The following is a 14,049-nucleotide window of genomic DNA, read 5'->3' on the forward strand; positions in this document are numbered from 1 at the left end:
CAGCTGACCAGGGCGGCAGGGCACAGCCCGCTGGGGCCACCGCCAAACAGCCCGGACTCCAGGCCCGGCTGCACTGCACACAGAGGGCACGTGGGCAGCCAGGGCAGCTCCCCGGGCACCGTCACCCTGCTGCCGCCAGCGTCCACGTAACAAACGCACGGGCAGTGCTTACGCACGGAGGCTGCCCGCGCTGACGGCGCCCGCACAGAGGCCTGGGGACAGGGCCTCGCCGCGGTCTCAGAGATCAGGTGGCGCTCCAAGGCCTCAAGAAAGCTAGTGGCCTCCTGTCAACGACAGCCGGAAAGACTTCCTTGTGGAGCCGGGGCAGGGGCAAGTGGACACTGCCGCTGGAGGATGGCTCCACCCGTCCCCGTGCCCTTCCACCAATGGGGAAACTGAGTCCTGGGAAGGGGGTGGCTCTCCCGACCGCTGGGTCAGGGGCGAACCCACGTGCACTGCAGACGGGAGGCTCTTGCCACAGCCCGGGGCCCCAGGCCAGACAGCCCCGCGACGCGGGCGGGCGCTCGCTGTCCGGCCCTTTCTGAGACACACCTGCCACACGAGCCCTCCCGGGGCGCCTGGCAGGGGCCGGCCCTTCTCCTCGGGGCTTTACTCCCACCCACCCACGCAGCCCGAGCCCGGGACTCTGGTGGCACCACCCGCTGCCCTCGTGGAGAGGCCTGTGTGGACGAGGAGCTCCAGCAAGGCCAGGCCCAACCCCGGCCCCGGGTCCCCAGCAGCCTCCCAGCCCAGGAGGGGCTGGGGCGTGGCTGGCCCGGCAGGGCCCGGGCTGGCTGCAGACTCAGGGTTCCTGGGCCCCAGGGGGACTGAGCGACGGAGCTTGGAATGTATGTGACATTTTTAATCCAGCGTGTGGCGGGGCTGCCAGGGTGCCAGGGCGGGTCGCAGGCTGTGGCAGGAAGGACTCTGGCAATCAGAGACCGCTGCGCTCCTTCCAGGCCTCGGCCGGGAGCCGGAGCCCGGCGAGATTCCAACTCCCATCTGCCAGGCAGGCGGGTCCCATCAGAGCCCCCCATCCCGACCCCCAGCCTTGGTGCGGGCCCTCGGGTGCGGGCACTCACGTCATCATACAAGGAGCCGCTGATGTCAGCTCCGTAGATCGGGGAGACAAAGGTGAGGTTCTTCCAGTACTTGCGCTCCAGGTCGTCGAAGTCCTGGTGTCGTGGGGTGCAGTACCTGTGAGCAAACGCCAAAACCAGCTCACCCCCGGCCACCAAGGAACCTGAGGCGCCTACAGCTCGGGGGAGGGGCTCAGCCCAGTCACCCGCTCCCACCCGCTGGTGAGAGCACGTGTCCCACAGGGGAGCGCGGCCCACTCCCACACACCCGTGCCCGGGAGCCCAAGTCAGAACACACCCAGGGCAGCTGGGCAGGGGCCGGAGGGTCCGGATGCATCTTGCTGTCCCTGCTCTGCAAAGACCAAGAGTGCTGGCAACAGCACTGCCCTCACGGGGCACTCGCATGCCAGGTCCCCGAGTGGGTGGGAGTCCACAGGAAAGGGACGAAAGCGTGGTAACAAGTGGGCCCATGCCTGCCCCTGCAGAACCAGGGAGTGGCACTTAGAATCACACAGATACATGTATGTGCGTATATGCATACATGTGCTTGTGTGTATCTGTGTAGAACCAGGAGGCAGCATTTGTAATCATACAAACACATGTCTGTGCCTGGTATGCCTGGGTACGTGCCTGTATGTGTGCCTGTGTGCCCAGGTGTACCTGTGTGTGCCTATGTGTGCCCGTGTGTACCCGTGTGTGTCTGTGTGAGCCTGTGTGTGCCCATGTGTGCCCGTGTGTACCTGTGTGTGCACCTGTGTGTGCCTGTGTGTGTCCATGTGTACCTGTGTGCCCGTATGTATACCTCTGTGTGCCTGTGTGTACCTGTGTGTGTCCGTGTGTGTACCTCTGTGTGCCTGTGTGTACCTGTGTGTGTCCGTGTGTGTACCTGTGTGTGCCTGTGTGTACCTGTGTGTGTCCATGTGTGTACCTGTGTGTGCCTGTGTATACCTGTGTGTGTCCGTGTGTGTACCTGTGTGTGCCTGTGTGTACCTGTGTGTGTCCGTGTGTGTACCTGTGTGTGCCTGTGTGTACCTGTGTGTGTCCGTGTGTGTACCTGTGTGTCCGTGTGTGTACCTGTGTGTGCCTGTGTATACCTGTGTATGCCCGTGTGTACCTGTGGGGGCCCATATGTGTACCTATTTGTGCCCGTGTGTACCTATGTGACTGTGTGTGTACCTGTATGCTCGTGTATGTGTGTGCCTGTGTGTACGCCTGTGTGCCCATGTATAGCTGTGTGTGCCCGTGTGTACCTGTGTGCCCGTATCTACCTGTGTGTGCCCATGTGTGTTTCTGTGTGCCTGTGTGAGTTCCTGTGTGCCCGTGTATACCTGCGTGTACCCGTGTATGTACCTGTTTGTGCCCGTGTACACCTGTTTGTGCCCATGTGTGTACCTGTTTGTGCCCATGTGTGTACCTGTGTACCTGTGTGCCTGTGTGTGGCCAATGGAACCAGGGGCCAGCACTTAGGGTGGCGCCTCACGGAACCCTCTCTGAGGAGGGCTGTGGCAGGAGGCGTCAGGGGAGTGTGCGGGGGACGCGCTCCGGGCCGGCCCTGCCGTGTGGTGGCAACGTAGGAATGTGGTGAGGGCGGGAGGACGGACCGCGCGGCCCCTCCCCACGAGTGGACGCCCCTCTGGGCGGTGGGGCTCTGGGCTGCCGAGACCCAGGCAAGCACACGGAGCCGCCACCCGGGCCCCACGTCACTGGGTGCGGCAGGCCCTCCAAGGCGTGCTCTTCCCGCTCTTCCCGACCGCGGCCCGGAGCACGTACTTTTCGCTGTTGGCCAGGCGGCGGTACTCCCCCACCGTCATGGCCTTCTTCTGGATGTTGTACTGCGTGAAGAGGCCCGACTGCCCCGTCACCACCTGCTGGATGGGCGCCGGGATCACCACGTCGTCGATGTCGTCATACGTCTGCCTCGGCTTCCACTCCTTCGGGGGGATGATCTGCAAGACCGAGAGGGGGGTCAGCGGCTCCCTCCAGGGGCCCAGGCGGAGACAGGGCACAGGGTTGCGGCCCCCTCCCCAGCGACCAGCGCCACCCCAGACCCGAGCCTCGGAGGGCCCTGCGGGGGCAGCCGGAAGCCCTCTCTGCTGCTGCCCCAAACTCCCCGGCAGACGCTGGTGTTGCCCGGCGTGGGTCAACAACACGGCCAACGGCGCCCATTGGGACAGGGGCAGAACCCGGCCCAGGACCTCTGGCCTTGTGGCCGCAGTTGAGCAGCACCCCAGGGAGGCCTCAGGCCAGCCGAGACACCAAGACACACACAGGGCACAGCAGAGAGGGAGGATGGCCGTCGCCCGCCGAGATGTAGCTGCTGGCGCCATGAAGGCTCTGCCTGAGCCGATGCCGGGGGAGACGGTCCCAGGCCACGTGGGGAGCACGCGTCGCCCACAGGCTCCGCCTCTTCGCCCACCTGCTTCTACCCCTCAGCCGGGGTCGGGGTGAGCCCCCAGGGAGACCAGACCAGACTCCCAAAGGTGCTGGGGCCGCCTGATGCCAGCCCCCCCCACAGGCCTTGCCGGCAGCTGCGGAGTGGCACGGCCAGGCTGGGGGAGAGTGCAGCCCTGCGTCCCCTGCCTCCTTCCAGGGCGCCCTTCAGGACACCCACCAGCGCTGGGGGAAGAGCTGCAGCCGCCGCTCCAGCTCATCAACAAGAGTCCCGGGAAGGCCAACCCCACCCCGGGCAGACGGAGCGCCGTGTGGATGCCCGAGCTTGCCAACAGCTTCCAGAACGCCTGAAACCCACTCAGCCTCCCCAAGGACGCCCCTGTCACATCAGTGGAGGAAAACGTTTTGCTTAGCAACGGAAACACTTGTTCTCCGGCTGCCTGTTACTGACAGAACGGTGCGTCCTCCGCCGTCGGCACTCACAGGTCTAGCCACCAAAGCAGCAATGCCAGCAGCGTAACTGAGGGCGACCCTGTCCCTTGGGGGACACGAGGGGATGTATGGGAACATGTGCAGTCGTCACGACTGGGGGGAGCCCCTGGCATGGGGGTGGGGGCAGGGACACTGCTCAGCACCTGCAGTGCCCAGGGCGGCCCGCCCCAGAGTCCACTGCGCCGGGGGGAGACCTCACTTTGGAGTGAAATGGGGAAGACAGCCAAGAGCCCACTCTTTCTGCAGACGCGTCCTCTACCTCCTACGGCAACCGTGGCCACAAGCGATAGGTGTCCATGCACCTGTCTCAGCGGAGGCTATGTGACAACAGCGTGCCAGGGACAGCTGCTGGCCTACAGATTTCTTAGATTTCGAGACAGACAGCTGAAGGGCCAGGTGAGAGGTTAGAAACGCAAGCCTGGAAAGGCAGAAAACAGAAACCAAAGGGCCTACCCCTAGACACGAGACGCCCTTACAGAGACAGTCGCGGCACGGCTGCAGACCCCAGGACCCTGCCGCTCACGGAAAGCCCGGCTCCTGGCTGCAGGCCAGGCCCACGGGCCTGGACCCATTCCGGACCACGCCAGAGGTGCCGCCGAGGGCAAGCGGTGGACTCAGACTCAGCACCCTGATCCTATCAGGGGACGCTCGTGCACTGTCGCCATCTGCTACGTGGACAGAAGGGCTTCCCTCCCCATCTCTCTGCTCTGAGAAGAGAGCCCGGGCCACTCTGTGCGTTCACACCCTCCGCCACGGGCACTGCTGTAGTAAAGACATCTGGGACCGAGGCAGGAGGATCCGCACACCCACGGCGTCTGGCCTGCACACGCGTGAGCCACGCTTTCCTTGGCACGTCGTGAGCAGGTGCTGACAGGCTGCGTGAACGAGGGCCACTTCCAGCTGGTCCCCAACCCAAAGCCTCTGGGGAAATCCCCTAGTAAGGGACCTCGGCTGAACGCTCCCAAACCGCTGCCACAATGGCGATCGGGAAGGTCGCCAAGCAAAGAACGTTTAAAGGACGTCGCCCAAAGAACCTGGGAGCGTCCGCCCCACATGTGGGGCCTTCTGGGCCTGGCGCAGCCCCTCGTGAGCTGCCAGGGGCTCCTGAGGCAAGTCGGCCGAGGCCAGGAGGGACGGGCAGGCCACGTGTCCACGGCAAAGGAGCCAGACACCATGTGGTTGGCAAAGCTGGGGGTGGACAGGAGCCTCTCCTGCCAATGCACAGCTGGGCACCTGTCGCCCTAGCAGTGGGACCCCACACCAGGCCCCGCCCCAGGTTCCTCTCAGCCCAGGGCTTCCCCAGTGGCCTGGGGAGACCCAGCCGACCAGGGCCCAGAGCGCAGGACAAGTGGGTCCCCACACGACGCATCTGCAGCTCCTGGGCACCCACGGGGCTGGGCCTGCGGCACCCCCCAGCTCCATCAGGCCCTGCAGACTCCTGGGGGATAACCAGATACAGCTTTTTTTTTTTTTTTTTTTGAGATAGAGTCTCGCTTTGTTGCCCAGGCTAGAGTGAGTGCCGTGGCGTCAGCCTCGCTCACAGCAACCTCAAACTCCTGGGCTCGAGCGATTCTTCTGCCTCAGCCTCCCGAGTAGCTGGGACTACAGGCATGCACCACCATGCCCGGCTAATTTATATATATATATATATATATATATATATATATATATATATCAATCACTTGGCCAATTAATTTCTTTCTATTTATAGTAGAGACGGGGTCTCGCTCTTGCTCAGGCTGGTTTTGAACTCCTGACCTTGAGTAATCCGCCCGCCTCGGCCTTCCAGAGAGCTAGGATTACAGGCGTGAGCCACCGCGCCCGGCCCAGATACAGCTTTGATGGCACCAGGAAACACCCACACACACACGCACACACGTGCACACCGGGACACAGTGCCAGGAAGACAAGTAGGAGGGGGCCCCCGTGTCCCCACGGCCCGCTCAGAGCCGGCAGGCACGTGCTCCCTCCCCACAGTGGCTGGCCACCCGAGAGCCAAGGCCCCCACCTGGAAGGCACAGGGATGCGCAGCCCAAGCGCAGATGCTTCCCGCAGCCCATCTGTCCCCAGGGAGCGCAGTGCAGGGGGCGCGTGCCTGCATGTGCCACACGCGGGTGCCAACGTGACTCTGCAGCTGCCTCCCCCGCAGCGGCTCGCACATGTGCGCCCACACACACGCGTCCCCTCGATCACACGGGATCCCCTCTGCCCAGCCCCCTCGCGGGTTTCAGGACGACTTTTCTGCGTCAGTCACAGAGAAGGCGGCACGTGGCCACCACCTCGGAGGGAGAGGAGCACGCCACACAGCAGGCAGGGAGGATGTGCTCCGAACCTTCTGCCTCCCACAAGCACCGGGCAAACGGGTTCCGCCCACTCAGTAAACGAGGGGGCAATGGGTCCCCTGGAATGGACGAGCCTGGGACAGACAGAGGGAGGAGTGAGGTGGAGGTGACAGTGCGGGACAGTGCGGTACACAGCGATGGCTGCACCCAAGGCCGCCACAGCAGGACAGGAAGTGCTGGACACGCCGGGAGGAGGAGGAGGGCGAGAGAGACGTGACAGGGAAGGCACCTGAAGGAGCCTCGGGAGGAGAGAACGGGACAGTCCAAGACACCATTCGCTCCAACACTCCTGATGTGAGGGACAACGGACAACTGGGACCCGGTAACAGAAAGGGCCGCTGCACCCCGAGAATAGTGGAGTCAGGGCGGAGGCGGGGGCCCTGCGCCGGCACAGGCACTAGGGAGGGGACGGGAGCCCGTCCCGGGAGGAAGAGTAGCAGGCGTCAGAGCCACCCTCAGCCCGGCGGGCTGGACAGAGCGCTTGAGACTCGGGTGGCGGCACTGAGAACCGAAGCGGGCATGGGGACAGCTGCCGCGATTCCAGACCGGGCACGGACGTGCCGTTTCTGCAAACCCACCCAGACCAGGCAGTGAGCACAGGCTGGGGCGGGGGGCCAGGCACCGCGTGCAGCCCGCTTCCCGCTCCCGTGCAGCGTCCAAGCTAAGAACGTTCTCTTCATCTTCAAACCGTTGGAGAAAAAAAACACATGGTGACTACTTCGGGACAAATGAATGCGATGCAAGATTGCCCCTCCAGGCCCACGAGTGGTTTTATCGGCACACCCTATGCCCATGCGCAACTCGGGCAGCGGCCACGCCGCGTGGCCCACCAGGCTGAAAGCACTCGCCGCCACAACACGGCACGGACCGCCTGCCGGCCTGTCTAAGGGACGAGAACGAGGTCTCTGATAAAGTGAGAGTCAAGCAGCAGGTGACTCAAAGAACCCAGGACACACGGATTTTTCACCTTCCGAACTTCGCCGTGAGCGCTCCAGGAAGCTCACGCCAGGGCCACTTCCAGGCCTGCCAAATGTGTGCGGGAGCCCGCGCCACTGTTCATATTTAGTAGCAACTTGGAGCACGTCTGTCTATCTGTCCTCATACACAGGCAAACACACGTGCACAACGCTCTTGGAAAGAGACAAAAGAAACCAGGAACAGGGCTGCCTCTAGGGAGGAGCTGGCGACAGGGCAGGGACGGGGAGGGACTCCTCACTCTCCACCTGCCCTGCCGACCCTTGCCTGGCTTTATCGACACAGGAAACAAAAATTGCTCAGCTAGAAATATAAAGACAAAAGATAAGGTCTCCCCAGCACCAAGTCCCCTAGGGAAGGCTTCCCGGACTCCCGACATCCCTTGGGTGAGATGCTCTGGGCGGGACTCGAGGCAGCACGGCTCTGTGTCCCCACCCAGCCCGCCGCCCCGGGGCCGGGCCTGCGCTGGCCACTGCTCAGCTCCGGGGCCTAGAATGGTGCCCGGTGCGTCGTGAGAACTCCACGGCCACGTGCTGGCGTTCAGAGCAGCCGAGCAACAACTTTCCACATGCAGCAGCGCCGCCTTCGGGGACCGCCACAGGCTGACGGAGAGCAGCGCCAGTGCGGGACGTCACCCACCTTGGCCAGGCCTGCCCGGTGGGCTCCCTGCGACTCTATGTAGGCCACATATTTGTTGAAGTCCTTAAATTCCTCCATGGTTGGGCGAAACGTCATGATTTTACAACTGGGGTTCTGGGCCCCGTGGTCCTCGGACCCCATGGCTGCAGTGCGTGGGCGCCACACCTGTGGAGGGAAGACAAGAGAGGGTGAGCAAGCCGCGCCGCCACGCCGGCCCTCGGAGGCCCTCCCCCCCCCGGGAAGGCACTAAGAATACCGCGGCCGCCGGGACAGAGGCAGCCGGGCGCTGGGAGCCGAGCCGGGGCCAGAGAGAAACCTGCGCGCGGCCTCATCGCTCCGCGCCGAGCACAAAGACCGCGATGACTTCAACTAATTAAAAGCAGAGGCGTCCTAGTTTTCAAGGCCAAGGCGATACTGGAAGCCAGTGCGCTAATTTTAAACCAGGGGCCTCGGAAATAAAAGCTTTTCTTATCAGGGACTCATCTACGGCGGCTGGCGGCGGCTGCAGATCAATACATCAACACGGCCACCTCGGGCCCGACACGCGCAGGCGACGGCGCCTGCTGGGGGCTTGGATGCGAGCCGGGCGAGCAGGTTCGTCTCACGCTCGCGAGCACGAGGGCCCGCTACCAGGGCAGGGCCCGCCGCGAGCACCTCAGGGCACTGGGACGGGCCTGGCTGCTGGCAGCGGAACCCAGGCCGGGCAGGAACCCTGAACCGGGAGGGCAGAAGGACGGCCAGTGTGGCGCCTGTCCCGCCGTCAGAGATGCTGGGAGTCACCTCGGGTTACAGACAGGCTGGAGCAGCTCCCACCCAACCAGGAAGATGTGTCAGTCACAGGCTCTGCGAAAAGGTCCCCTTGGCAGAGTAAATTCTCCCAACGCAAGGTAGAAAGACTATGGCATCCCTCTAGGTTTTGGAAAAGAACCCAAGTGCACACAAACCCAGAACTTAGAAGAAAATTAACAAAATCCACACCCCCACCCTACAACCCCAAAGTGACGCGGGGACAGAGAGCGAGGCAGGAAGCCACCCGTGCTGAAGTGGGTTCCACGTTGCAGAGACGCAGCCCCCACGCCCCAAGGCACTTCCCGCAGCGGGCACCAGAGGGCAGCACGCGCCCAGGAACGCCACCCGGGCTGGCTCCCAGCTCCGGAGGCTCAGCTGGGCTCACACCTGCGTCCAGGCGGAGGCAAAGCCTGGGACGCCCCGCCTCCTCTCTGCTGCCGCCCTCTGTCCGCCCCAGCGGGGCTGGGGACAGGGCTGACGCGGGGGCAGCAACTGAGCATCCCTGGCGGCCACACCTCCGCAGGCTGCTGGTAAGAGCTCCGTGCAGTGGGTTCTCATGGCTTCTCAGGGGACAGCCACAAAGCCAGAGTCCGCACAGGAGGGACTGGGAGGGGCTGACCACGCTCTGGGGCAGGAGCGCAGGAGAGTGTCCTGCAGACACGACAGTGCTCACAGGAAAGGGCTTGTCGCAAACACCACCCCCCAGAGCAGCACCCGCAAGTGCCCGGCCATGCTGAGGAGCCTGCCCCGCCCCCTGCAGGCCACTACGCTGTCCCAGCACCAGCCAGGTCCCTCCACATGGTGACTCAGCCCAGCTTACCGAGGAGGGCTCAGAGGGCCACGGGGTAAAGTCGAGTGCCCAGGCCATGGGGCAGGTGGGCAGCTGGGGCCGGGTGGCCAGCCAGGCTCTGCTGGGACCCCTTTCACTGTGGCACCCAGGTGGTGGGCACCGAGTATAGTGACGCCCATCAGCCTTGTCCCTGGCTGGCTCATACGTGGCCTCTCCTGACCCTAGTGTCCACACACTCCCAGGAGCCCCTCACGCCAAGGTCTGACCACCAGGCTTCCCAAAGCCCACACGCTTCTGGGGTGGGTGGCCCTGTGCGGTGTGGATCCTGCCACATACAAGCTTGTGTGGGAGGCCTGGGGGTGCCTCAGTCTCATCGTCTGCAAAACAGGGGCTCCCCACTCCTCGCAGGGGGGCTGAGGGGACACCTGGAAGGTGCACGGCTGCCCCTGGCGGCTGGCAGCACACGCTGCAACGACAGGGACCAAATGCCCATGGTAGCTCTCGAGCATCAAAACCCGCAGGGCAGGCCGGGCGCGGTGGCTCACACCTGTAATCCCAGCACTCTGGGAGGCTGAGGCGGGAGGATCATTGGAGCTCAGGAGTTCGAGACCAGCCTGAGCAAGAGTGAGACCCCGTCTCTACTAAAAATAGAAACACATTAATTAGCCAACTAAAAATATATAGAAAAAATTAGCCGGGCATGGTGGCGCATGTCTGTAGTCCCAGCTACTCGGGAGGCTGAGGCAGGAGGATCGCTTGAGCCCAGGAGATTGAGGTTGCTGTGAGCTAGGCTGACGCCACGGCACTCACTCTAGCCTGAGCAACAGAGTGAGACTCTGTCTCAAAAAAAAGAAAAATTCGCAGGGCAGGGATGGGCTGTCTGCCTGGAGGGGAAAAGAGAGCAGCCTCCTGCAGGCGTGCTGCCAGGGGTCACCCACGTGCACCCGCCACCGTCCCCTAAAGGCAGCTCAAGGGTCCACACGGCAGTTTGTTGTTATTTTTTGCTGTCTATTTATGCCTTTGGATACAATATTTTTTAAAAGAAAATTACAATGGCTCACAACCTCCATGCTCCACACCCTTGACACACGCACCTAAAGGACTGTAAAAGGAATCTGACTGAAAGCCAGCCCTGGGACCCAGAGACAGGGACACAGGACCACGCTGCGCCCCGTGAGGGAGCTCGCGGAGCTGCCCAGGCAGAGGGACAGGCCCAAGACAGTGCCACGCCACAGGGGCTCCACGCACCAAAAGGACAGACAGCCCAGCTAAGAACCGGTCGGGGCTTCAGGACACCTGCATCCAAAGCAGACAGACAGATGGCCAGTGAGCAGGTGACAGGTGCTCCACGTCACCTGGCACCGGCATATGCACACCAGAACCACAGCGAGATACACCTCGCCCGGCCAGGACGCCAGCGTCGGGACGGCGACAGGTGGCGTGGACACGGGGAGATGGGAACTCCCGAGCTGCCACTGGGAGGTAAGAAGGAGCCCTGAGCACAGCCTGGCAGGCCCCAACACGTGGGACACAAGTCGCCCGTGACCCGGCAGTGCCACTCCTGGGTACATGCCCAAGAGAAACGAAAACATCTGTCCACACAACAACTTGCTCACCCACGTTTGTGGCAGCAGGACCCACGACATCCAAGGGTGGGAGCGACCCAACGCCTGTCATCCAATGAGCAACCAACAAGCCTGGCGCAGCCACACGCTGGAATGTCACCCAGCCGAGGCAAGGAAGCAGCCTCCGACACAGGCTACAGCGGGGAGGGACTTGAGGACAGCGTGCTCAGGGAGAGACCCCGACGCAGACGGGCGCGCCGAGCCCAAGGGCTTCTCCGCGGGGAATGAAAGCCTTCCAAAGCTGACGGCGGTGGCGGCCGCCCGACTCCGTGAACGCACGTACTGAAAACCGTGGCACCAGGCACTTTATGCCGGTGACCTGCAGGGCTGTGAATTTACCAAAAATTTAAAAAAAAAAAAAATACAGAGAAAGAGAGAGTGGGAGGGAGGGAGGGAGGGAGACGGAAGAAAGAATGAAGTTCTCCTGCACGGGTGAAACAAGACAAGTGAGGCTCTGCTCAGCCCAGGGCGCCGGGGAGAGGCACCAGCCATGCGGAGAGAAAGCTCCCTAACGACAGGCGGGACAAGCGGGAACAGTGGAAAGGGGCCGGTGTCAGACCCACTATGGCAGGATGGTTGGTTTCCATGGTTACTGTGAAACTGTCCCACTTAAGACACTGCTGAGTGACTTCGGGCTGAGGTGCCACTATGCCCATGGTGCACACTGAGCCGCTTCGGCATAAAACACACGCGTGGAAAGCGAGCAAAAGCGAGCGTGACAAACGGCAACCGGGCTGGCCGCTGCGCCGGCACCCTGCGCCACCCCGCACCTGCCCGCCAGGCGCGCCCTCGGTGAAGGCCCTTCCTCCGCCACGCCTGCGGGCCCCGCCAAACAAACAAACAAACAAACAAAAAAGGGCAGGAATAATTATAAATCGTTGCTTTTTTTTTTTTTTTTTGAGACAGAGTCTCGCTCTGTTGCCCAGGCTAGAGTGAGTGCCGTGGCATCAGCCTAGCTCACAGCAACCTCAAACTCCTGGGCTCAAGCGATCCTCCTGCCTCGGCCTCCCGAGTAGCTGGGACTACAGACATGCGCCACCATGCCCGGCTAATTTTTTTGTATATATATTTTTAGTTGGCCAATTAATTTCTTTCTATTTATAGTAGAGATGGGGTCTCGCTCTTGCTCAGGCTGGTTTCCAACTCCTGATCTCGAGCAATTCACCCGCCTCGGCCTCCCAGAGTGCTAGGATTACAGGCGTGGGCCACCGCGCCCGGCCCAATCATTGGCTACTGAGAAACTGAGAGAGCTGACTCTAGGATGGAGCCATGACTACGGCTGGGCTGATTCCTGGGTGTGGAGACCTGTGCAGCAGCACGCGGGGGCTGGGACCCGGCCCTCAGCCAGGGGCTTGAGAGAGGAGATGTATGAGGCACTGGCTCCAGTCTGCAGATCAGCTTCGCAGGGGACCAGGCAGACCCCACTGTCTGTCTCTCCTAGCCCCCTCAGGAAAAAGGGACTATATTTATACTGTACCCCTGGGGTTTCTGGAAGGGAAAACATGGAATCCGATTCCGTGGACCGCTGAGCCGTGTCCGCAGCAGGGAAAAGAAGAGGAGCCAGAGACTTGGGACTGTAGGCTGCAGCCATGCGCACCAGGTACCAAAGTCGGCCTCTTACCCCTAAACCTCTGCAGTCCGGGGCCGGTCTGGGCTGTGGCTTAAGCCGGTGCCATTGAGCAGGCTCTCCTGCCTGTTTGCTGGGCACCTGTTGTCTTGAGACTCATCCCAGCCCCGGGCCAGCCACCTGAGCCCAAGCCCCCTCCATCTCCCTGTGACGGGTGAACTTCGTGTACTGTGTCTCGGGTCCATTATATGAATTGTGAGCAGGGTTCATCTATTTTAAACAGATATTTACAAAATAAAGACTATTTCAAATCACAAAAAAAAAATTAAAAAAAAAAAAAGACCAGCCTGGGCAACACAGCAAGATCCTTTGTCTATAAAAAATTAGCCGACATGGTGGTGGCACCTGTAGTCCCAACTACTCAGGAGGTTGAGCCAGGAGGATCATTCAAGCCCAGGAGCTTGAGGCTGCAGTGAGCTATAATGACACCACTGGACTCCAGCCCGGGTGACAGAGTAAGACCCTATCTCAAAAAATTAAACAAAACAAAATGAAACGGTCTGATGGAGGGGGACGGGAACCAATGACATAAGCGCCCTTCCGAGGGATTGTTAAAAAGCCGCTGCACAGAGCAAGCTACGCTAGCGCTCGCTGCGTGCTGCGCAGGTTTTGGTACCAAGGAACAAGCGAGTCGAGGCCTGCCTGTCGCGTGAAGTGGCATGGGATTTAAGGGTAAAGCCGCAGTCGAGGAGGCACAGTGAGAACCAATGGTTTCCAAACCACGCCGTCGGGGCCTCGTCCACCCAGCCCCAGCCAGCAGCGAGTTCACCTGCACAGCCAGGACAGGCACCCTCCCTGCACGGGACCAGGAGGAAATGTTTTCTGATTTGTGGGTCACACACTGTCACAACTATCGATTCCACCACTGTGAGGAGAAAGCAGCCACAGACAATACACAAGCTGGCACGGCCATGTGCCAACAAACCTCAGCTACAGAAACAGGCAGCGGGCGAGATTTGGTCCGTGCGCCGCAGTTTGCTGCCCCTGCCCCAGACGCCCAAAGCCTGTTCCCTTGCTGCCCTTCCCCTTCCAGAAGGAAGCTGGGCACCACTGCCCTCCCAGAGTGCCCGTGTCACGCAGACCAGGAAAAGCACCGCGTCCGGCACAAGGGCCCCAGTTCCAGCCCAGCTGGGCAGTAGCTCACGGTGTGCCCTTAGACGGGCACCTTTGTCCCTCCAGCCCAGAGGGGCACCTAAGACACAGAACCCGAGAACAGCCCTGACCGTGAGGCAGCACGTCCTTTGTGGCCTGGGGCCAGCAGGAACAGCCACCAAAGACTCACCGTGAGGAGCCCAGAAGG

The 14,049-nt window shown here is 61.9% G+C and overlaps 1 protein-coding gene across 1 annotated transcript in view; it reads right to left on the bottom strand.

The window, feature by feature from the left end:
* Window positions 1-14,049, bottom strand: part of KDM4B (lysine demethylase 4B) — a 124,913-nt gene that overhangs the window by 81,807 nt on the left and 29,057 nt on the right. The window contains 3 exon segments of the mRNA XM_075998249.1: window positions 1,083-1,197; window positions 2,850-3,025; window positions 7,919-8,083. Of these exon segments, the coding sequence (XP_075854364.1) occupies window positions 1,083-1,197; window positions 2,850-3,025; window positions 7,919-8,059 (432 nt within the window). The 5' untranslated portion in view covers window positions 8,060-8,083.

The sequence above is a fragment of the Microcebus murinus genome, chromosome 27, assembly GCF_040939455.1.
Source record: "Microcebus murinus isolate Inina chromosome 27, M.murinus_Inina_mat1.0, whole genome shotgun sequence".
NCBI classification, from domain to species: domain Eukaryota; kingdom Metazoa; phylum Chordata; class Mammalia; order Primates; family Cheirogaleidae; genus Microcebus; species Microcebus murinus.